The sequence below is a fragment of the Pezoporus flaviventris genome, unplaced genomic scaffold (assembly GCF_033815535.1).
Source record: "Pezoporus flaviventris isolate CSIRO_AGI_PZ_B2104156 unplaced genomic scaffold, CSIRO_AGI_Pfla_v1 ptg000059l, whole genome shotgun sequence".
Taxonomy (NCBI): Eukaryota; Metazoa; Chordata; class Aves; order Psittaciformes; family Psittacidae; genus Pezoporus; species Pezoporus flaviventris.
The window spans coordinates 2,648,498-2,671,058 of NW_026892607.1; the positions used below are offsets into that span (position 1 = coordinate 2,648,498).

The 22,561-nt window shown below is 42.2% G+C and overlaps 1 protein-coding gene across 6 annotated transcripts; it reads left to right on the forward strand.

The window, feature by feature from the left end:
- Window positions 1–1,112: 1,112 nt before the first annotated feature.
- On the forward strand, window positions 1,113–21,952 carry SRSF11 (serine and arginine rich splicing factor 11). 6 transcript variants are annotated; one of them, XM_061469748.1, is made up of 13 exons: window positions 1,113–1,227; window positions 1,363–1,500; window positions 7,583–7,716; window positions 11,690–11,799; window positions 13,758–13,850; window positions 15,125–15,174; window positions 16,275–16,402; window positions 17,386–17,467; window positions 18,567–18,698; window positions 19,235–19,324; window positions 19,887–19,982; window positions 20,430–20,568; window positions 20,678–21,952. In XM_061469748.1, the coding sequence occupies exons 2-13, from the start codon at window positions 1,373–1,375 to the stop codon at window positions 20,873–20,875; spliced, it is 1,380 nt and encodes a 459-aa protein (XP_061325732.1). In that variant the 5' UTR covers window positions 1,113–1,227; window positions 1,363–1,372; the 3' UTR covers window positions 20,876–21,952. The 6 variants fall into 6 exon arrangements, with proteins under 6 accessions (XP_061325732.1, XP_061325734.1, XP_061325733.1 ...); XM_061469749.1 differs by lacking the exon at window positions 1,113–1,227 and having other exon boundaries at window positions 1,312–1,500; window positions 20,681–21,952; XM_061469753.1 differs by lacking the exons at window positions 1,113–1,227; window positions 1,363–1,500 and adding an exon at window positions 11,276–11,392 and having other exon boundaries at window positions 7,583–10,629.
- Window positions 21,953–22,561: the final 609 nt, after the last annotated feature.

Sequence of the window (22,561 nt, forward strand, 5' to 3'; positions counted from 1 at the left end):
GCAACCTGCTCTAGTGGAAGGTGTCCCTGCCTGTGGCAGGGGTTGGAACTGGATGAGTGTCCTGGGATCAGCAGCAGCAGTCACTTTTTGTCCTTCTCAGTAGCTGGTGCAGTGCTGTGGTTTTGACTTTCAGCCTGGGAACAGTGCTGATAACAACGATGGTTTTAGTTGCTGCTCAGTAAGGTTTACTCTGACCAAGGACTTTGTGAGCCTCATGCTCTGCCAGGGAGCAGGGGAAGCTGGGAGGAAGCAGAGACAGGACCTGACCCAAACTGACCAAAGAGGTATTCCATACCACAGCACGTCATGCCCAGGATGTAAACTGAGAGTTACCTGGAAAGGCTAGTTCATTGCTGGGGTTGGGCTGGGTATCGGTTGACGGGTGGTGAGCGGTTGTATTCTCTTCCGTTGTTACTCCCCTTGTCATTATTATCATTGGTGGTAGCAGCAGTGGTTTGTGTTATACCTTAGTTTCTGGACTGTTCTGATCTCAACCTGTGGGAGTTACATTCTTATCCCTCGGGGAGCAGGGGAAAGGGGGGAGTGAGAGAGCGATGGCATGATTTACAGCTGAGCTTAAATCACGACAATGAGCTTTAAGCTCTCTTCCAACCCAAACCATTCCATGGTTCTATGATTGTTTTATTTACAGTATATTGCTAGAACAGAACACAGAGCACTCAAAGCACGTTCATCTCAGTGAAGCCAGGCAACAAAACACCTATTCCACTCATCTCCATGTGAATACAATTCATGTGCCGATTGACCTAGCCTGTCAAAGTCATGTCAGTTTTACGCTTACAGCTCTGAAGGAACAAGCAGCATTACCAAGCCCATCTGGAACACCTTGTGCAGCGCACTTAGCAACACAGCAGCCTCCGAGACAGACCAGCTCCTCTGAGGACTAACCCGGAGCGCTCTGGAAGCTGGGGAGCCATCTGGATGAGCTGCTGTGTTACCGGCACATGGGACAGGCGATGTTGAACGCTCCCTGTCCCCGTAAGAGCCCAGAGAGCTCCCTCAAAGCCGCTGAGGCAGCGGCCTTTCCCGCCGCCACCGGTCTACGCATGCGCCCTCCCGCCCCGCGCGCTCCCGAGGGAGGCCGGGGACACGCGCCTGCGCGGTGGCGCTGCGCACGGCGCGGGCCGGGGGCAATGCGCCTGCGCGGTGGGGCGTGGGGGGGTGCAGCGGCGGTGCATTGTGGGATACTGCGGCCCAGGCAGGCTGGTGAGGCAGCGGCGGGTCCTGAGCGGCGGTGGCGGGGCCGGGCCGGGCCGGACTCGGGGCGCGGCAGCGAGTGGCTGCTGGGGCATAACACGCTCTTCCCCTTTCTTCCTTTCCCCATCCCCGCTGTGTCTGTAGCGGCGGCGCGATGGCTTCCAGCAGTGGCACCGACGTGATCCAGGTCACTAACGTCTCCCCCAGCGCTAGCTCCGAGCAGATGCGGACGCTCTTCGGCTTCCTCGGGAAGATCGAGGAGCTGCGCCTCTTCCCCCCCGAGTGAGTGCGGGCCTTCCCCTCCCTCTCTCTGTCTCTCCCCGGCGGGAGCAGGCCTCTTCCTCCGCCTCCTCGCGGCCTGGCCGCCGCCTCCGCCCTCCCCTCCCCCAGCGCAGGCCAGCGCCCGCCTCCCTTCCCCATGGCGGCCCGCAGCGGGGCCCGCCGCGCCGCGGCTGCCGGCCCCCGGGCGGAGAGAGCCCGCCTCGGCCAGCGCCGTGCCCGTCGCCGGGAATGGAGCGGAGCGAGCCGCGCTCTTGCCCCCCCCCCCCCAACTTGCGGGGCACTAGCAGGAGGTTGTGTTCTTACCACAACTGCGATTATTCACCTAATGCGTTAGGTACGAGTGTGGGGAGAAGGCAGTACTTTACATATGTCATTCCAGGCGGGATTCTCCCTGCCACGTGCCGATTGCTCTCTAGGAGCTGTTCTGTTCTTGGCTGGCCAGCTAACCTCTGCTGCCTGCTTAACCTCCACAACCGTTTATAGGCAGTTGGCCATAAACCTACTTTTTTAGATACAGAAATATGCCTTCCTTGCAAAGAATTCCGTGCAAAGTGGGCAGGTAATCGCTAATATACAAATAATGCACTTTTATTATGTTCATTAGGTGTTAACATTGGTTTTGGTCATGACAGTTTCATGTGGTTTACAGACTGTAATGTCATATGTTGATCTTTTGCATATGTATTATGCCATGATGAGTGAGCATTGAGTGGAGAAAAATCAAACAAGGAAGCAGTCAATTATTTTTAATACCAAAAACTCTCTGGATTTTTTATGGGGGGGAGGGGGGGGTGGTAGTTATTGCTAAGATCTGTCTTATTCATCACTGAGCTTCAGTCCCTTCTAGCACAAGCCCAGGAAGGCTCGCCCATCCTGCTGGCTGGTTATGTATGCACATTTTGAAACAGCATTTCTGGTCTTGTGCAGTTTTGCACTTTGGGTTGGATTTTGGTGGTTTCACATTGGAAATTGAAGCATGGAAGGAAATGGAATGTATGTGTGACTGAAATGGAGGGACACTTAAAGACATGAGAGCTGTGATACTAGCTGGGATAACTTAAATGGCAGAACTGTTAATGCTTGGCAGCCAGCAAAGTAATTAATCTTTAAACAGATGCAGTTACTTGATGCTCTGCTTTCTATTTTAAGGAATGTTGTTCTAGGTAAATTCTGTTTCTGAAATGTTGTAGATACGTACTAATCAGTCTGTTAGAGGATTACTTTTGTGGTATTGGAATGAAGTGCTCTACAAAAAAATCCCCATATCCAAAGCTCTCTTCCTACCATCCCTCAGACTGTCTGTACATTCTTAGTCTGTCTCCTTTGCACGAATGTGTAATGAAACCCCAGCCCCATGGGGCCCTACTCAGCGCAGGCGATAGATCTGTCTTGGGCTGTGTACTGGAGAGAAGCCAGTGATGGACGGATGTGTTGTAGAGATGGGTTATGGGAGAAGAGATGGCTATACCCCAGTAGCTGTAATGCTTGATACTAGCAGATACCAGTCTTTAGGCAGACTTGCTGGTTTATATAAAAAATACCAGCTGGCTGCCTTATAGCTGTGTTGGTGAAGGCAGTTTGCCAAGGGAGAAAAGGCAACAAGATGCAAATAACTCCATTAAGCCAGGTGCCAGATACCTCAAATTGGGTGACCAAAAATTACTTGAAACATTTGGTCTTTTGTATTTCAAAGTCCTGAATGAGAGAGGAGGATGATACTTATTTGTCTTGTAGGGATATTGTAAAGATTCCTTAGTAAAGTTACAACTATAGGAAAGCCACTGAAGAACTCAATAAGGAGCAGGAAATACAGTGTAACTGAATAGGCCTTGCATAAAAGATGCAGAAAATACTGAATAGCTGTTGAACATATATCTTCATTGCAGAATGTACGTCTTGGTGGAAAAATAGCATATTTGAAAACCATATATAAAGGTTGTGCAGCTTATCCTGGACCAGGCACTTTTTTGGGCCTGGGGTTAATTTTTAACCTTGTTTTTTTAAGGAGGTTTTGTGTCATTTCCTTTGTGTCGCTGTCCATATGGAGATGCTGGGGCACCTCTAGACCCGCTGTGGGTTTCCACCGAGATGCTCAGGGATCTGAATTTGGGATGCTTTACAGTCTCTGGTTTCATTTCATACCAAAGAGGGTTGTATTTTTAATAGTGGCAGGTTCTTTATCTGTTTCTCATAAAGCCTTTTTTTATTCCTTCTCCTTTAAACTTCAAGTCCTGACATTACCCTGCCCTTCGTGTTCATTTTTTGGGGGGGGGGGGGGGGTGTTACAGGATATAAATTATAATCTATAAATTCTCTCCATAGTCTGAATCTATGTCCCAGATTATAGTGGGATTCTTCTTTGCTGCAGTGTTTCTGAGTAACCGGTGCTATTGCTTTACCTCTCTATTTCATCTTTCTCTTGGTCAGTCTGATTCCGCTGTCCCCTGTAGAAGTTCCTTATTCTGCTGGCCTTCCAGATCAGATATGACTTCCTGAGCTTGTCTGCGTTTCTCTTTCTCTCCCCTCATCCATCTCCTTATTCCAATTTATCTAATCAGTTATTACACCCTTCATGTACACCTCAGCTTCCTGTCACACATTCAGTCAGCAGCCAGCTCTGTGACTTCTTCCATTTTTCCTCCTCAAGACCTTTCTTCCCTCCATCTTCTGTTCTTTCCTGACTCAGTTGCCTGGTTCCTGTCCTTATTGAGTTCCATATGGCTCATCTTCCGTGGTAGGCGGAATGGAAGAGGGGAAGGTATGGATTTTTGAGAGTGTGGGTTTTTTTCCTCTTAAAGCAGTGTATGTATACACGCGTATATACATAAGCTGTTTTCTGTTTAGCATATTGTCCTGGTTTCAGCTGTAACAGTTATTTTTCTCCTTCCTAGTAGCTGGTGCAGTGCTGTGTTTTCGACTTTAGTCTGATAGCACACCGATGGTTTAGTTACTGCTTGGTAGCACTTACCCTGATGACTTTTCAGTCTCATGCTCTGCCAGTAAGAAGGGGCACAAGAAGCTGTGAGGAAGCAGAGACAGGACACCTGACCCAGACTAGCCAAAGGGGTGTTCCACAGCATATCACGCCCAGTATAGAAACTTGTTGGAGTCACCCAGAAGGGACCAGTTGCTGCTTGGATCAGGCTGGGTAGTAGTCAGTGGGTGGTAAGAAATTGTATTGTGCATCGCTTGTGGTTTTTGTTGGTTTTTTTTTTCCCTTCCCTTATCATTATTATAATAATAGTAGTTTTGCATTATACTTTAGTTATTGGACTGTTCTTATCTCAACCTGTGGGGTTTACATTCTTTCCATTCTCCCCATACAGCCCAGTCCACTAGACCAGGTTGCTCCAAGCCTCATCCAGCTTGAACGCTACTTCCCAAGATCTTTTGCCTTGTCTAAAACTGCTGATGAAAGTTATATGAGGACTCTTCTCAGAATACTGGCATTACTTGTAATTGCCACATGTAGTTAGTCTGCTGAGAAGAGGGGGACAATTTCTGTTGCCGAGTGAAGCACATGGAGTAGGGGTTTATTGGGTTTCTGTGTTGTTGCTTTCCATCCAGTCAACATGGTAATATGGAAGAACATCTCTTGCATGGACAGTCTTTTCACTCCAGCCTGGTTCTAGCCTGATTTTATGTAAGTAGTAGTGTTTATGTATTGGCTGAAATATCACTTAACACAGATTTAAGAAGCTGGTTGCAATATGAGGAGTGAGTAGTTAAGAGATTGTAGGGCGAAGATCAGGCTTCCCTGTGTATCCGCTGTGCTTCAGCATCTCCTGTACTTCAGGCTTAGTACCTTGTTCAGACACCAACCCCAGTAAATCGTATGCCTTAGCATTCAGAGGCATGGTACCTGGGAGAGAATTACTGAATTTTTACTCTCTGGTGAATTAGAATAATGATGGCCTTTTTTTGGTAACTGCTGAGAACATTCTGTTCTGCTGAATTTCACTCAGCCACAGCTTGGATTTTTGAGTGACTGAAAATACATTTATAAAAACGAAATACAGTGGTTTATATTAAATGTCAGGCTGCATAAGCATAGCCTTGTGTGTGTTCAGTTGGTTTTGTATGTTCAGCTGGCTGTACAGGTTAGTACCTGGTAGCACTTGTGTCTACAAACAGCATCTACTCTGTTACAACAGACATTTTAAGAATGTGGAAAATATTGTACTGCATTTATGTAATAAATTGGGGTTTTAGACCTTAGATTAATACATAATTCAGATATACTGTAACTTCTTGATTTACTTTGCTTTCAAATTTTACCACTGTGGTTCTGTTAAAGCTAATGCTTCTTTGGGTTTTATGCAGATGGTTAAGAGGCACCATTTTGGCAAGCTGCTGCGTATTTATGGATACAAAAGAGCTAATAGTTTCCATTTGTCTCTCTTTGTGCCATTTATCACTTAGCTGTTACTTTCCAGTTTATTAACTCTGCAAGATGTTGGATGAGATGGATGTTTCTAATTTTAAGATTTTAAAAGCTGCCATACACTGGCTCCAATCTAGTTTTTCACATCTGGTTAAATTTAAAGTACAGTAAAGTGATCTGGTAGACGTTGAAGGCAGGTCTGGAGTTTGTGTAACTAGCACGTTGGGCTGAGGCTATGGTGGTGAAGCTTAGAGAGGTTTTGGCATTTGCACTAACAAAAATAGAACTTGGATATCTTTCTTGTTGATATCGAAGTCATTCTCCTTTGTCCTGAATTCTGACAACTCTCTCAGTGCTTTTAGTCATAATGACTGGATTGAGGATCTTCAACCTTAGTTGCTAACATTGTTTTGGCAGTGGTTTGAAGTGCTAGTCTTATAACTGCTTCTGGGAATCTAGATAGCAAAGGGAGATCTTTGTCCTCAAGATCAGTATCAGAGCTACTCCTTTAGGCTAATTTGTACTTCTGGTACTTGAGGGCAGCACTGAACAGTGCGTGTATTCTGGACTCCTGTGAATTAATGTCTTAGGACTTGCTACAACTTTCAGTGCCTGCCCTGTACCTTCTGGAGACAGCTTTTAACTCCTCTGCTACAAAGTTGTGTCTGTGTAACAATTTGTCTTGCTGTATTTTAGTTTATATGTCTGATTAAAGCAAAATTTGAACCATTTTAAGGATATATGTACTTTGAAACCCATTTTGGACCTTTACCAGGTTGATTTCTGCCTCTGATTTGGAGGGTTTGGTTTGGTTTCAGGAAAGGGGGTTTGGGGTTCACAGTTGTGTCCTACAATTCCCTCCTATTGTGTAGGAAGTAGTTATTTCTGGGTTATTGTCAAGTAACTCGGAACCTTTGCGTTCTCTTTTGGATTTTCCATGTCTGGGGGTGTCTTACACAGCTCTTCTGACAGACACTCGTTTTGAGCTGTGGAGTAGGTACAGACTTACTTACCTCTTGTAAGGTACAGGCCTCTGTCTTGTAAAGAGGTCTCTACAGAGCTGCTTGAGCTTTGTGTTTAGTTCTGTTAATGTGGAATGACAGACATGTGCTACATCCCTTCAGAATGAACTTGGCAGTTTCTCTTGTTTGAGAAGCAGCGTGAAAAAGTTTGGTCTATGAGCTTTTATGAAAATGTGTTGATAAGTAAAATCATAGCAGTTTTCAAATCATTGCCCTCTTTGTTTCATCATTTACTTTAATGAGTAATTTGGGGTTTAAAGCAGAGAGTGTAAACCCCCTAGTTTTGTTAAGTGGTATAGATAATATAAGTTGGTTTACCTTTCTTGAGCAAAGTTTTCCTTCCCTTCTCACAGACAGGTCATGAAAACTAACTTGCATTTAGGTGACTGGTCATAGATGCATTGTGCAGAGTAGAGTTAATGTCCAGTTACAAGTGAGGCAGTAAAAATGTTCCTGCAATTTTGCAGTGAGTTGGCTTCATGCAGTGTAGTTTTATATCTGTGGTCAATCAAAATGATGTTTGGTACAAAACCTGAAGTTGTGTTCTTGCATAGAGAAGTGCCCTGTGGTCCCTTGTGACTTCCTGGACTGGTCAAAGTGAGGAGACGGTAGAGGTTACAAGGTTCACAGTGTCAGATTTGCTTCCACCTCAGTAACTGATTTCCTTCTCTTGCAGTGATTCTCCTTTGCCTGTGTCATCACGTGTGTGTTTTGTAAAGTTCCATGACCCCGACTCGGCAGTTGTGGCGCAGCACCTGACAAACACTGTATTCGTTGACAGAGCCTTGATAGTCGTACCGTATGCAGAAGGTTTGTGAATTGTTTAATGGCCTATGAAGCCCCTGTATGGGGCATTTTATTCCAGTATAGTTCACAAAAATGAGGATTAGTAAAACGTCAAGCATAAAAGATAATTAATGTTTTGAAACCCTTGGTATATTGCCATTGCCCCATGGATTAAATAGTTTTTAATTTAATGACACTGAATGAAAGTGGAAAGTTTAACTCTGAACTGCTTTTGTGTGTCTTTAAGTTTAGAATATGAACGTTTTAGGCAGAATTTTTTGCAAATTTTGCTTTTTATCAGTCTCAATGAGACGTTTCTGTAAACAGACTTACGCAAACAGGTCCATGTTATAAGGAAATTTTGCCTTAATAATTATTTGCCACTTCCACATAGATAAAAATCTCTTCATGAGAATGGCTTCTCCCTCCATGAGAGCGCATGGGAGAGTAGAGCAATGTTTCTCTGAGATACTCTGCCACTGCATTTATTTGGGAACTTCCCTGAAAAGGCACTCACTCTCCTTATAAGTCCAGTATACCAAGGGTTTGAATAATTACGGTGTAATTTGAAATTAGATCTCCAAGAGGTGCCAAATGGGCACTGGGACTAGTTTTTTTTTATTCCAAGTTTTCTTGTTCATCCTTTGATATATTTTATAGAATTTCACTAAATAATAAACTCTTCTCTCTGTTATTTGTGTGTGTGATTTTTGTAGTGGAGAAGGCAAATGCAAAGCCCTTCCAGATGACTGAAAAACAGTGGGTCCTCTGCAGCTACAGGGGATTCTAGACATTAACTAAAGGCCAGCAAGCACTCAAGTCCCCAAGTGTTTTCCTGGTGTAACCACTTGTTAACTACATTTTCTCTTCTTCTTTTTATTTTTACGTTTTAGGGTGTTACAGTAATTTGAAAGGCAATGAGCAGGGTTTTTGGAACTTACCTTAAAAACAAAGTGCTGAGAAGACACCTCTTCTTGCAGAAGTCTTATTAAACTCTTCTAGACTTGCTTTAGAAGTAACTGATATCCATTGTACTGTTTCTTGATTTACTTCTGAATTAATGGATTTTCCCTGATTGCTTGAGTTAAATAAAATCTTCTGTAGATTAAATTGTGCTACAGCAACAAATCTGGTACATGGCCTGGGTTCAGACCTATGCTCACGACATTATAATGCTGTAGGCTGTCTTTTGAGGCCTGGGGAGCTGTTTTATCTTTGTAATTACTTAAACTTAAATGTTACGGAAACTTAATTTATGGAACATAGGACTCTGCAGCATGACCTTTGGTTGAAACATGCTGCTTTTTGAGAGCACAGAACATGTTCTAAAATTACCATTGAGTTACTGCTTCTGCTAGTTTAGGTGTAATAATGTAGTTGAAAGGCATCTTGTCCTTGTCTTTGTATTAAAACGTGATACAGCAGCAGACCATTTGAGTCAGAACTGAAACAATCACCAAGGCCCGTGGTGCAGAACGTTAGTGTTTTAACTTGACCAATAAGGATAAAACCAGTCTGACTTTGTCCATTGTGCTCAATGGTGTATAAATCTGGCACATAGAGAAATCTGCCCAGTACTTATGGTTCAGATTGTGTAAAGAAAACAAAGTAATGAACAAATAGAATATTTAAACGGGCCTGTTTAAAATCCAGGAGCTCCTTGTGGCCTATTTCCTCTGGTGCTCTAGGGGTGCAGAACGATGTGGTGTATCACAAGAGATACACTCAGCCAATAAAGTTATACCCCTTGGTTTTGTAACCGTATGCTCCTGTCCATATATTGGAATATAGTTTTCCCTGCCAATGCAAATTGCCAGAGTCCAATTCAACAAGCTACTTAAGCACGATACAGCAAGATTCTTAACACCATGGTGAAATTGCTCATGTGCTTAAAGCCAGGCATATGCTTAACTACTGTGCTGAACTGGGCCCTTTGATCTTCTATTTTCTGTTGTGATAATTCTGTATGAATATTACCTGTCACTAAAGTAAATGTTTATTATCTGTTTAGCGCAATAATTATCCCCTATACCACAAGCGCACTCCAGTTTTAGCATACACAGTTTGGTGTTGGCTGTTGCTTTGTGTTATAGAACTATACACAAAGTCTACGGTAAGGTCTAGTATTTGTCATTTTCACTGTGCTATTCCTACGTTCGGAAGGAACTCTTTAAGATTAAAGGTGGCTGGGGGGGATATTTAGGTTCTTTGGTTAATGTTTGTTTCTTTTGTCTGTTTCTTTTTCTTTCATTTCTACACATTCATGCAGTATTTCATGGTTCTAACAAAGCAGCAGTATAAAAAGCTCTTGAAGCATGAAAATTAACTGGTGAGGGGCCTCATTGCTTTTTTTTTTTTGAACTGTAGTTTATTTATTTCTAAATACTTTTTAAAGAAAAACAATTAGAGGATCAGATGCATGATTTTTTTTTTAATGGATGCAGATCTTCTATGAGGTGTCTCAAGATAAGTCTGAGGGTTTATATTTAGATGCCAGAAATGTTGTAGTTGCACTAATTTGAAATGTTTAGCTGTAATTTATAAATATGCTCTGAGCCATAATTTTGCATGCAAAATTCCCCCATAATCTCTCTGTAGGTATGTTAATATATTGATGCGTTAATGCCCTTTATCTAAATGACCTTTTTCCCCCCCTCTCCCTCCATAACTTTGGGTATCTAAATTGATGACCGCTCAATGACACAAGCAAGATAACAGTGCTGTGTATTATACATTTGTTTATATTATCGGCACTTCTCAGTATAGGTGGAAGGAACCATTACCTTTATTTAACAGTGGTTTTTCTTTTTTGTTGTTGTGTTTTACAGTTCTTTTCCCTGGTTCAGCCTGAACTATATACCAGGCCCTGCTGAAAATACCACCCAACAGTTTTCTTCTGCAGCTTATCCAGTTTCTCTTAAGTGCCCTGTACATATTGTATGTTTTATGATGAGATGCAGTTTCTTAATGTGTATTACAGAAACACTACTGGTATTTGCAAATATATAGTAAAATTGTTTTATTGAACTCTCATTTTGGGGGCTTGGGCACATTAACAAATTAATCCATCTGTATAGGGCTTTTGCTGTTGGATAGAATAAAAACCACCTGCATAATGACTTGTTTCATGCTAGGACCCTTAAAATTGTATGTGCAGAGCAGGCAGTAAAATAAGACACTTGTCTTAGTTGGCTGCAAGATTTTGGGCCAGAAGTTTCTACTGAAATGGCAGTATGTAGCAGCATTCTTGGTACAATAAGCATGGCACATACTGGAACAAATGCATTTTACTGCACAGGTAAGGAATGTGCCACAATATCCTGTATGTATGCACCCATCCACCCTCAGACACACACACAGAGCGTGTATTTGAAGATCTGCAGAGACTTTCATTTTCATTTGACAAGTCAGCAAAAGCCCTACGCTTGATTCAACCAAAAATATTTCCATACCTTCTCTTTTAAGTTTTACAAAATTTATATGGTAGGTGTAAAAGCAAACTTAGTGAACTGTACCATATTATTAACCCCTAAATCAAACTTTTTTTGTCTTGTGTATCTTGATTTTTCTGTGTGCTTTATAGTGAAGCAGCCGACACGAGTCGTTGTTCATAAAACAGCTTTTGAAAGTTGAGAGCACACCCCTGGAGAACCGACTGTGCTTGCTTACGTTTGGTTCATGACTTAAAAATCGAGTACAGGTGATGAAATCTTGGCAGTGTTAACAAAAAAGTAGTGTGTATTGTGCTATTTTTTTGCTCTAGAAACTTAACCATTTGTAGAGAAAAAGGAACAGTCAAATTGTCACACATTGAAGTTGCATTCTGACAAAAAAATTTAATGATAAATATTAATAGACAACGAGCTTTGTATTTTAGCCAACATAAGTACTTTCAACAAACTCAGGTGGTGTATCAGGGAGACATTTTCTGGGTGTTTTTGTGTATTTTCTGCCTTTGAAATGGAATGCACTCTAATGCAAGGCTGTTTCTCTGCAGGAGTTATTCCTGATGAGACTAAGGCTTTGTCTCTCTTGGCACCAGCTAATGCTGTGGCAGGTCTGCTGCCTGGAGGTGGACTCCTGCCTACTCCTAACCCACTTTCTCAGGTAGGCTTCCCATTTCCTGTCAGGCTAAAGCTAATGCGAATGATTGGATGTATCCTGGTTGATTCTAACTTACTTCTGTTGGGTTTTTTTCCAGGACAAATAGACTGATGTAGTTAATTCTATGATTCTGTGTACTAATGCCTATTCCTAGAATGCTTTAGTTTATGTGTCTTGGATTGTTACAGCTGCCTCTTGTGAATTGTGGCTAAATTATGATAGTTGGTAGATGGGATACTTTTATTTCCCTAATATGATGCCTCTGGTTTCTCAGGGCCCCTGTGTTTATATCTCTTTCTCATCCTTTTTTTTTTCTCCATTCTGTGCTTAAAGACAGATTTGACAAGCAGTAGAGATCTTGTAGGCTTTACATTTGTGAAATTCAAGGGGTTGACATGCTGTGGAGATACAATTTTTCCCCTCAGCTGGAGTATTAAAGGTATTTGCTTGTTATCTAAATACACAAGAATTCCTGTGGAAGATGAACATTAAGAATAATACATCACGGAAATAGTTTCAGTCAAAGCACATATCTTATTAGAGACAAAATAAAAGTACAAGAAGCAAATTAATAAGAATAAAGCTTCATTAATTCAACAGTTCCCAAATCTACTTCTTAAGCTTGTGCTTATATTTTCTTTGTATAGCTTCTGTTAGGATTTCTGATTGCATGGAAGATACATTTGACATTGAGTTGTTCAGGTCTCTTAAACCATATATGAAGGGAAAAGCCTGAAGTTTAGCTTTGAAACTCGAGGAAGGGCGTGGAAGAAAAAAACACCATCTTAAAGATGAGTTTAATCAAAACCTGTATATGTAAATTCCTGAAAATGATTGCTGAACCACCTTAATCTTAGTTCTGTAACCTGAATCCTAGCCTACTCCCAATCCACTTAATGGTAGAATCTGTTTAACACATGCATTTTATGGATAATTGTGATGGATGGTAATTTTTTTTCACATACATCTTGAAAGCTGGTTATGCAGCTCCTCTTGACTGTTACTGGGAGCTGGACATCTTACTCTCAAACTGCAGGGAGGAGCCTGTACAGTTGCAAGAAACCAGCTAACTGGAAAACTCCCTGTCAGATAGGGTAAGGTTCCACTGCATTGCTCCTGACTACATGCTCTTGCTGCTGCTTTCACACTGGCTCTGGAGCTTGTCAGATTCTTTAGTGAGCTATAGTGATAGTGGGATGTAGCCACAAAAGTATGTTCTCTGACTCCTCGGTGGGTTGAATTGGTTGACTAATGAGTCTCAAGTGCCAGAGCTGTCAGGAAGGAGGCAGTGAAGAGGATGGAATGAAGGGAGAGCAAGCCCTCACAGTGACAGCACAGAGCTGGTTAACATGAGATCACCTGGGTTTAATCTCACTGTGTGTTTTGATCATTTCACTTCAAATGGCCAAAAATCAGGTTCTTTATGAGGCTTCTAGATTAATTTAAGGAATTCAGACCTGTACCATCATCCTACTTACTCTTCTAGTAGTTTTTCAACCCATTTTGTAGTTTTAACCTAACTAGAGAAATTTGCAGATATGTAATAATATTGTCTTTTAATATAAAACATGTTCATTTAAATCCTAAATTGATTTAGATATGTGGTTGTTGGCATTGTTTCATTTTAGCACTGGAAAACAACTTCATTTTAAACCATTTCCTGACTGTACTGAAACGTTCTGCTTTTTTTACTTCCCTTGACTCACCCATTGGGATGCAGAGGAAACAGAACTTCATTTTAGAGTATTTATAGGAGCAAGAATCTTTCCTATACTAAGCTTTGGAATACCTGGATAGGGAAAACTGAAATATTCTGGCTAACCTTAGTATAATGTTTCCTGTAGCTAGAAGCCTGAGGAAACCCCAGTTCACATTTTCACATGTCTAAGGCTTGGGAATCTCAATCCAACAGCTTTTTACCAGTTGAATATGGCTTTGTCTAATTGCTACCTTTGTTACAGATTGGTGCTGTTCCTTTAGCTGCTTTAGGAGCTCCTGCTCTTGATCCTGCCCTAGCTGCTCTTGGGCTTCCTGGGGCAAACTTAAACTCTCAGGTATGTCCCATGCTCTTAACATTCTCTTTATTGTCTCTTACATAGTTCAGTTATCATACATGATGCTTTAGGGTTCATCAGTATATTAAATAACAAGCTGGAGATCTGGAAATGCTATACTTAGGTTTGAAAAAGTGGTAAAAAATACTACTTTTTATGAAATGCTTGGCTGAATGTAATTGCACAGGCTGCGGGTTCTTTAAACTCCTCAGAATTGTTATAGAATGCAGTCTTGTTTCTTGGCATAGCAGGCTTGTATATGAACACTTCTCTTTTTTTTACCCTCTTCTGTTGTAAAGTAATTTTCATTTATATCAGTTTAACAGCCACTGAAAAATCCAGTGATGGTTTTTTCTGTTGTTTGGAATAAGTAGTATCTGTAGGAGTACAAATTAAATGCCAGAGGGACCTAAAAAATAGTCTGGGGCTAGTAGTGAAACACTTCACACGTGTGTCGTTACCAAGCTGTGAAACTGTACTTATAGTAAATAGAGACTGCTTGAGTTTTTAATGTTGTAGGTATAGAAAATACAGAGACTTTGTTAGACTGTAGTCTTTTAAAAAATAAATAAAAGCAGACTTTAAGTGCTAAGTAATAGTGAGTTATATTGGGTTAATACTTAAGATATAGGAACCAAATAGTGTATGGAGAACAAACATGTTTTACAGGTACAAGAAGTAGTAATAATTCAGTGCATTGCTAAGGAATCCATCATTTAGCATTGTCTTTGTGCATGCCATGTGTAGTAACAAGTAAATATGGTGATAATAAAATAAAATACAGCTGGTATGAGGAAGGGTTGTTTCCCTTGTTCATTAAGCAGCTGAATGTAACAAAAGTGTTTGGGTTCAACGCAAGGCAGCTTCCGTATGAAGAAATTAGTGGGGACTAAACATGTTGTTACAATACCACTGGTACAGGAAGTGACCAACTGTCATAGAATTTTTAGATTAAAGAAGCTTTTGCTTATAAATTGACACTGGGGACTTCCCATGGACAGGTAAGTTTGTTCTTTAATGAGATTTCCATTCTCTTGAAGTAACCGAGAAATAACTCATAAATACCAGGAGTGCATTTTTATTTTCAAGGGCTTTGATTCTGTCCAGGAACTTTTTGTCTGGAACTTGTTTGGGGAGTATTTTGGTTTGGTCTTTTTTATCTGTAGAGATTTTTGCTTCAGCTGCTGCTAAGGATACATTCAGGGAAGATGATCCTCTTAAGCACACACATCTTCCAACATGGTTTTAACTGTTGTTTTTGTTTCTCCTCACAGTCTCTTGCAGCAGATCAACTACTAAAACTTATGAGCACAGTGGATCCAAAGTAAGCATCAGTGTTTACAAATCTTTGAATTGCAATACACTGGATTATGGGAATGTCTTTTGTGATTCAGTATCCAGTCTTTGTCCTGCTGGATCTAATTAAGGTTGGAGAAAACTCGTGACTTGGGGATCTTGTGCAGACTCTTCTCTGTGGTAGAGAGAAGAGGGGGAGGAACTGAAGATGATTCAGCCTTGCATCCATGGAACGATACCAGTTAATACACTAGAGAAAAAAGCTGTTAGACAAATGAGTAGATGAGAAATGTTCTAAAAGCAAAGAAGCCAAATCTGCCTCAGAAAGCCCTGGTACTGCAAATTGCTGGGAGCTTTGGAGGGAAGTCTTTCAACTCTCAGCTTCAGCAAGTATTGCTTGCCTTGCTGCTCTGTTAGCTAAACAACTTCTAGCCCTGTTTGGCTGTTCAGTGTTTTTAAGTTGTCAGAGCCATCTCCTCTAAACCAGGTGATAAAGCTATGTATCTTCCAGCCCAAACCATTGTCTGATAGGATTCTATGCCAGGTGACCCATCTTCTTTTTTAATACTGTTCTGGCATATTATTCCCTATTGTAAATTGATATTTCTGTAAGCAGAGATTGCATAGCTGATTGAGCAAAACAGTTAACAAAGATAATGGATTAGATATACCCAGTACACCTGACTTCAAAGCCACCTTGTAGAGCACATCTTCTGAATTGCAGATTTCATCACTGTAGACTTCCCAGTGTGGCTTATCAAAATGGAAGCTTACTTTCTGCTGTGTTACACGCTGTCACCCATGGAGCTGTTCTTTCAGGTGTTAAGAATTGAAATTGTGCTGTACAAGTGTTCTGAAAGGTGTCATTAGAAACTTACCTGTGCAAGCCAACACAAAGCTTCCTGCTCTTTATGGCTGACTGGAATTCTAAGAGCTATAGGTGCTATATCTTGTGCTGCTGTTTTCAGCACAGATACCACATGTTAGACTTATTACCCTCTTATCTAAGTGGTGACAAGCGTGGGCAGGTACTGATTCACTTAGATCAGTCACTCTGAATAGGCTTCAGGCTGTATTTCTTGGATTCATTGACACGGAATTACTAAAATTCCTTTTTTTATTTCCCAGGTTGAACCATGTAGCTGCAGGTCTTGTTTCCCCAAGTCTGAAATCAGATACCTCCAGTAAAGAAATAGAAGAAGCTATGAAAAGAGTACGAGAAGCACAGTCATTAATTTCTGCTGCTATTGAGCCAGGTAATTTTAAATGCCTCATTTACTTCAAGAGGCAGTTTTGCTGTAGTATATGATAAAAGCTCATGGTCTGCAAAATATTGGCTTAATGCTTTCATGTTCTATAGTGACTTAATGTATGGTTGACAGGTTTTTAATTGTCCCATAGTGTGAATGCTGCGTGTGTCCTGCCGAATGTTGCAGGGAATTAATGGTCTCTTGGTTTTTCCCCAAATTCCCTTTGTCTGAAGATGGAAAAATGCTTGAGCTTCCCCTGGTGGAAGTTCATAGTGCCAGCTCTGAGACTTCATTGGAAACAGCAAGTGACTTAACCACTTGGTATCCTGGTGATTCCTGTGCGTGGGGATGATTTCCTTTCTTTAACTCCTGATCTGTGGAAGTTTGTAAATGATTCTTTTTTCTGTAGCTGATTTCAGTAGATTTTATTTTAGAAGAAGATGCAGCAGTTCATCCACAAATGTAAGACCCACCAGATCTGAGAAGCAGGAACTTGAAACACTGAAAATACAGTTTTCCAGCCTCCTGTTTGCTTTCAAGAAAGAACAGAGCTCCTGTTCTTCTGTTACACCAGAAACCGTGCTGATTGCTTTGCTTCAGGCTTTCTGTGGGAAGTTCAGAACAGTGATTTCAGAGGTTCTTTAGCCCTTCACAAAGTGGCAGATTCTGAGATCTTACCAAGGCTTTTCAGTGCCCTGCAGCTCTTACCTTTTAAATCTGCTAAATTAAACATCTTCTGAATTTTGGCTTCTTCAGTTTTGCATAAAGCAGTATGTTGGTTTTATGTCACACACATCTTTATCGTATGAATTCTTTGTGTTGTCTTCTGAGGAAAAGGTTAGATAAGCCTTACTTCCAAAATATTCCTTATGTTTTCTTTATCTTGGTTATTTCTGTGGCGTGAAGCTCAACTTGTTCTTTTATAAAATCTCTTTGAATACTAAAATAACACTGTGGTTTTTACTTTGCTTTCCTTTTTTAACCTCCAGACAAAAAAGATGAAAAACGAAGGCATTCAAGGTCGAGGTCACGCTCGCGGAGGAGGAGGACACCTTCTTCATCTAGACACAGGTAGTCAGCTTGTTTGCCCTATAAAAACCCCACATGGCTGAAATAGTGCCTTCAAAAATCCTTCTTGGAAAGTGACGCTTCACTCCTGGAGGCTGCCAGATGGTTGGAGAAAGCTGAGGCCATGATCTGGCTAGACTGTTAGTGTGGGAGAGAGCTGATGGCAAAAAGTACGTCAGAAGTACCTGAGACTACTGCAGAAGGACCTTCAGGACACTGTGCAATGCTTGGACTGATTTTATTTAGCAATCAGTGGCTGCTTGTATTAGATAAGAAACATCTCAGCCCAGAGCCTTGGCTTTGCGCAGCCTTCACTACTGCGAACACCTAAGCTGTTGTCCTTAAACCTCTGTTCTGTCTTCAGTCTCTTTCCAGTGTGCTCATGTGGTAGTTATAATTTGTCTTAAAACCAAGTCCTAGGAGGCTTCTCTGAGCACTGTTTCTTAGGTACGTAGATGTTTACTTGCTGGGCTGTTTGGTTTTAGTATGTGCAGCACATTCACCTTAGTGGAAGTGTGTGACCAAAGTTTTCCCAGGGTTTTCTAGGTTATGATTTACTTGGAGATCAGGACTGTTCAGGTGTTCTGACTAGAGATCTTAACGCTGTTCTAATACCCAAACTAGAAGACATATGGCTCGTTTATGCTGTTGGCTTGTCAGCTCCAATCAGGCAGCACATGCCAGTGGCCTGTGCAAAGCCATTATAACCATGGCTTTCCCATCTGTACTTTGTTGTTTGCATATTCAGTAACTGGCTTGTATTTGGTTTGGTGTTCTAAAAATTTCTTCACATTTCAACACAACAGACCATTTTTCCTCTACAATAGGCCTGGTATTTTCTTATAAGAAGAGGAATAAGATATTTTCTTACAAGGAGAGTTAAAAAGAGATCATCGAAGCATCATTCTTCTTTGCCTTTTCACATTTGTGCACTTCCTTTTTCCTTGGTGGACTCAATGCAACTCTTGCTGTTTTCTGTATTCTGTATCTTTATTCATGTATCATTATGCATTATGATACTCTGAGCACGAGGCAGATGGATTTTGAATAGTGTATTAAAATTCCCTGTATTTAACTCCCATGTACAATGTGCTGCTTGTAGACGGTCAAGAAGCAGATCAAGGAGAAGGTCCCATTCAAAATCAAGAAGCAGGAGGCGGTCTAAAAGTCCAAGGCGAAGAAGATCTCATTCCAGAGAGAGAAGCAGGAGGTCCAGGAGCACATCTAAAACCAGGTAATGGCTTCAGTAAATCTGTTCTAATTGCTAGCAGTGACTTACTACATTTTGTGCTAATTTAGGAAAAAAATAGGCCAAACAAGCAAACAAAAAACACCCACAAAAGCCAACACTAGGGCAAGATTAAAGTCACAGTCTCTTGTGATGCCTTACAGATTAATAACAGACCTCTGCATGTGCAGTTGGTTACATAAAAACGCATAACCTGCTTTTCCTGAGAGTCAGCAGATGCAGCAGGCATTAGCCAAATCCCTCAGTAGCTGCCTCTGGAAAGCAGGAGCTATGAGCATCTGGGCTTGCAGATTCTTTTGCTGTCCATACGCAGAAGCTGTAAGAGCTACGATCTTATTTAGCTGTAGGTAACTAATCTGTGTTGCCATCATTGTAATGTGACTGGCCTCAGAAATACTCAACTGTGTACACTATCCCATGTTACCATGTCTGCATTTGTTTTCCTACGTAGCAAAAGGAGAGGCTGCTACTTGAATAGTTTGACAATGACTTAAACTTTAAAATCTGTATTTTACTAAAAGGGATAAAAAGAAGGAAGAGAAAGAAAAGAAACGTTCTAAAACTCCCCCCAAAAGCTACAGCACAACCAGACGGTCAAGAAGCACAAGCAGGTACAGTGACACAACAGCTTTCCTTGCTGTTTCCAGCATTTTTTTCCACTTTAATCAAAAGAACATTATTGTGAGTGGCAGGATGAGGATTCTGCTGTGGGTACATTGGGTGTATGCACAAATGCACACATGCTCTCTACCCATGTTGATAAGATGATTTATTTTTTCCCTAATACTGACTGTAGTTTTCTGGAGGTGCTGTTTGGGCTTAGAACAGTTTCTGCTTGCTCTGTAGCAGAGAATGTGATTCTTTGAGGTCACTGTTAAACTCTTTCCCGATTTATGGAATAAATACAAGCAAAACGTGTTCTGTTCTTTTTTAAAACACTTCCAAAAAGAACTTGCAGTAGTAACAAGGACAAATAGTTATTTCTGGTTGCAGAAAGAGCCAGGGTCCCCAGTACAGTTTAAGATATTTGTACATGAAGATGAAGGTAGAACAGGAGATGACTTTGCAGATCAGGAGGGCTTTGCAGGGCTGCCAGGAGTAAATACCCATTATTGAGCCAGAGGTGTATTTGTAGCTTTAGAGAAAAAAAGCCTTGATGTCTCTTTCCTGCAGAGAAAGACGACGTAGAAGAAGCCGGAGTGGAACACGGTCACCTAAAAAACCCAGGTCTCCTAAGAGGAAAATGTCCCGCTCCCCGTCTCCAAGAAGGTCAGTTGATCTCTTGGCTACAGCATAAAGTGGTGCCTGGGTGGAAGATTGCCCAGCTGGGAACTGGAGCAGGGGAGCTCCAAAAGGGAGGAATTCCAGGGGGAATGATAGAAGGTACTGAGCATTCCCAGCCCCTTTGGCTCTGTACCATAGGGGCCAGCTGGCCTCTGGGTGGGCCAGGGCATTCTGTGGTCCTCTCTTCCCCAAATGAGGAACTTTGAGATGCTCCATAAAATGCTGGTGTGTTGCTGTTCTTAGACTCTGCTTTTGGGTGGTTGGGTTTGCTCCAGAGCTGGGAAATGGGGCTGCTGGGTTATTTTTTGAGAGTTAACAGTGTGCTGTAGTTACACACTGCTGTTCTCCCTTCAGATTTCTAATGGACTGTGGGTGACAGCTATGGGTGGTGTGGTTGTGGCTTTAATTCTTCTCCATGCTTTATCACTGTAGACATAAAAAGGAGAAGAAGAAGGATAAAGACAAGGAGAGAAGTAGAGACGAGAGGGAGCGCTCAACCAGCAAGAAGAAAAAGAGCAAAGACAAAGAGAAGGATCGAGAACGGAAATCTGAGAGTGACAAGGATGTGAAAGTATGTTTCCAAACCTGCCCAGCTGCAGGGCCCTGCTGCAGCCCTGACCCGGAGCCAGCAGGGGCTTGGAAGGCAAGTTTTACTCTTCCTTTTTTTTCTCTCGGCAAAGCAGGTCACAAGGGATTACGATGAAGAAGAACAAGGCTACGACAGCGAGAAGGAGAAGAAGGAAGACAAGAAAATGTCAGAGTCTTCCTCCCCTAAAGCGAAGGAGTCCAGTGCTGATAAAGGAAGTGGGGATGCGGCGAGGGAATCCAAAGTGAACGGGGATGATCACCATGAGGAGGACATGGACATGAGTGACTGAGCTCTGCCTGTGCAGTGGCCACGGCTGCAGCCGTGCATCAGTGTCATTCCTGTGTGATTCTTTTACGCTGTACTCGTTAATCCTAAACCTCGATGTATACAGCTCTGAGCTACCCCTGGTTTGTAAATCTCCCGATACTAACTCACACGAAAGCTTGGTAGAAGGGTAACCATCCTTGTTCTGGCTGAGGGAGCGCGGAGCCAAGCCATTTCTACTAACTTGGTGATGCTTCAAGCAAAAGTAAAAAGCTGCATGCATCTACAGCAGGCATGGACTGTTTGTTGTCTGATCTCCTGTAGTAAATCAGCTCACCTCCGATAGTGTCTCTAGAATTTGATTCATTGCAGTAATAGGGAAGTAGAGGGAATGCACTGACTGCATAGGGAAGGGGCAGAAACATCCTCCCTCTTGGGACATCCTGCAGAGCGGCGCGAGGGGCCAGCGTGGGACTGCACACACCACGGTGACAGCACGGCTGGAACCAGCGTTCTCATAGAGGTAGCTTTGGGTTTTGTTTATTTCTTAAAGCCATGGGGCTGGGGTTGGTTTTGATTTTCCCGGTGGGTTTTGTTTGGCTTTGACAAGGTTAAGATGCACTGACCTTTTTGAGGGCTTCCTTTTTAATCCTCTGTAATGGTTCTTTGGCTTTTCCTCCTGAGCCTTGGGGCAGAAATCCTCTGCTTGGCCAGCGCCCAGTGATGAAAGGTTGATTTGTGCAGTTCTCCTAAGCCAGGTTCTTTTATTTGTTACTGAGCTGAACACTTTGCAAAGAGGTAGTAGTGCATTTTAAATCAACCTTCGGATGCTTTTAAAAGCAAGTCTACTTGATAATGTACTTTTTACTTGATCTCAAGTTGTATAAACTAATACTTTGTGTTTACTGTCACTGCAGTAGTACTCTTATGCACAGTGATTCCATGTTATCTGCAGAGTAGTTAGGCAAAGCTGTTTCCTTAGTTCAGGAGCTCTCACTTCTGTGCAGGTCAGAAGACAGAAGTAGGCCACGGTCTGTGCCATGTCCATGTACAGTTTCTGAAATTGTTTTACAGAACTTTGATAATAAAACCCTTAAACTTACCCTCTGCTGCTGGTCATTTACACAGGAAGGACCTCAGTACCAGCTCCATCTGCTCAGAACCTGGGATAGCCCTAGGCCAGGTGTCACGCTAAGAATTACTTGACTTCTGAGGGGAATGAAGGGAAGGGGCTGAACCAGGGGCGGTGCGGGACAAGTGCTGCTGACAGGAAATGTGTATTGGTAAAAGTCTTTGTATTTTCATTGAACTATGACCATTCACCGCAGTGGAAGAGCAGCAGCCAGGGATGCAGGGGGAGGGCTTGTGCAGGTGAAGCTGCTGTCAGCTCAAAACTCACTGGGTTAAAGGAGTCAGTTTGGGGATGAAGTGAGAAGTGGTGCTTGAACTTCTGAAGCTGCCACATCAAACCTAAACTGCCCCTTTACCCCAGGGCTGGTGGAGCTTCCCCTTGCAGTGCAGAAATGGGAATTTTTACCAACTTTGGGGTATTTTGTTGGTAGAGGTTTCTATTGCACAGCTGGGCCCTGGCTTCAGTTCCTGGTAGGGAGAGAGGGACAGTAGTATCAGGAAGTAAAACCAGGCACACACCAGCTGTGTGATGACTTCAGGGATGTTTGTTGTCATCAGGGTACTTGTATGTGAAGGTCCA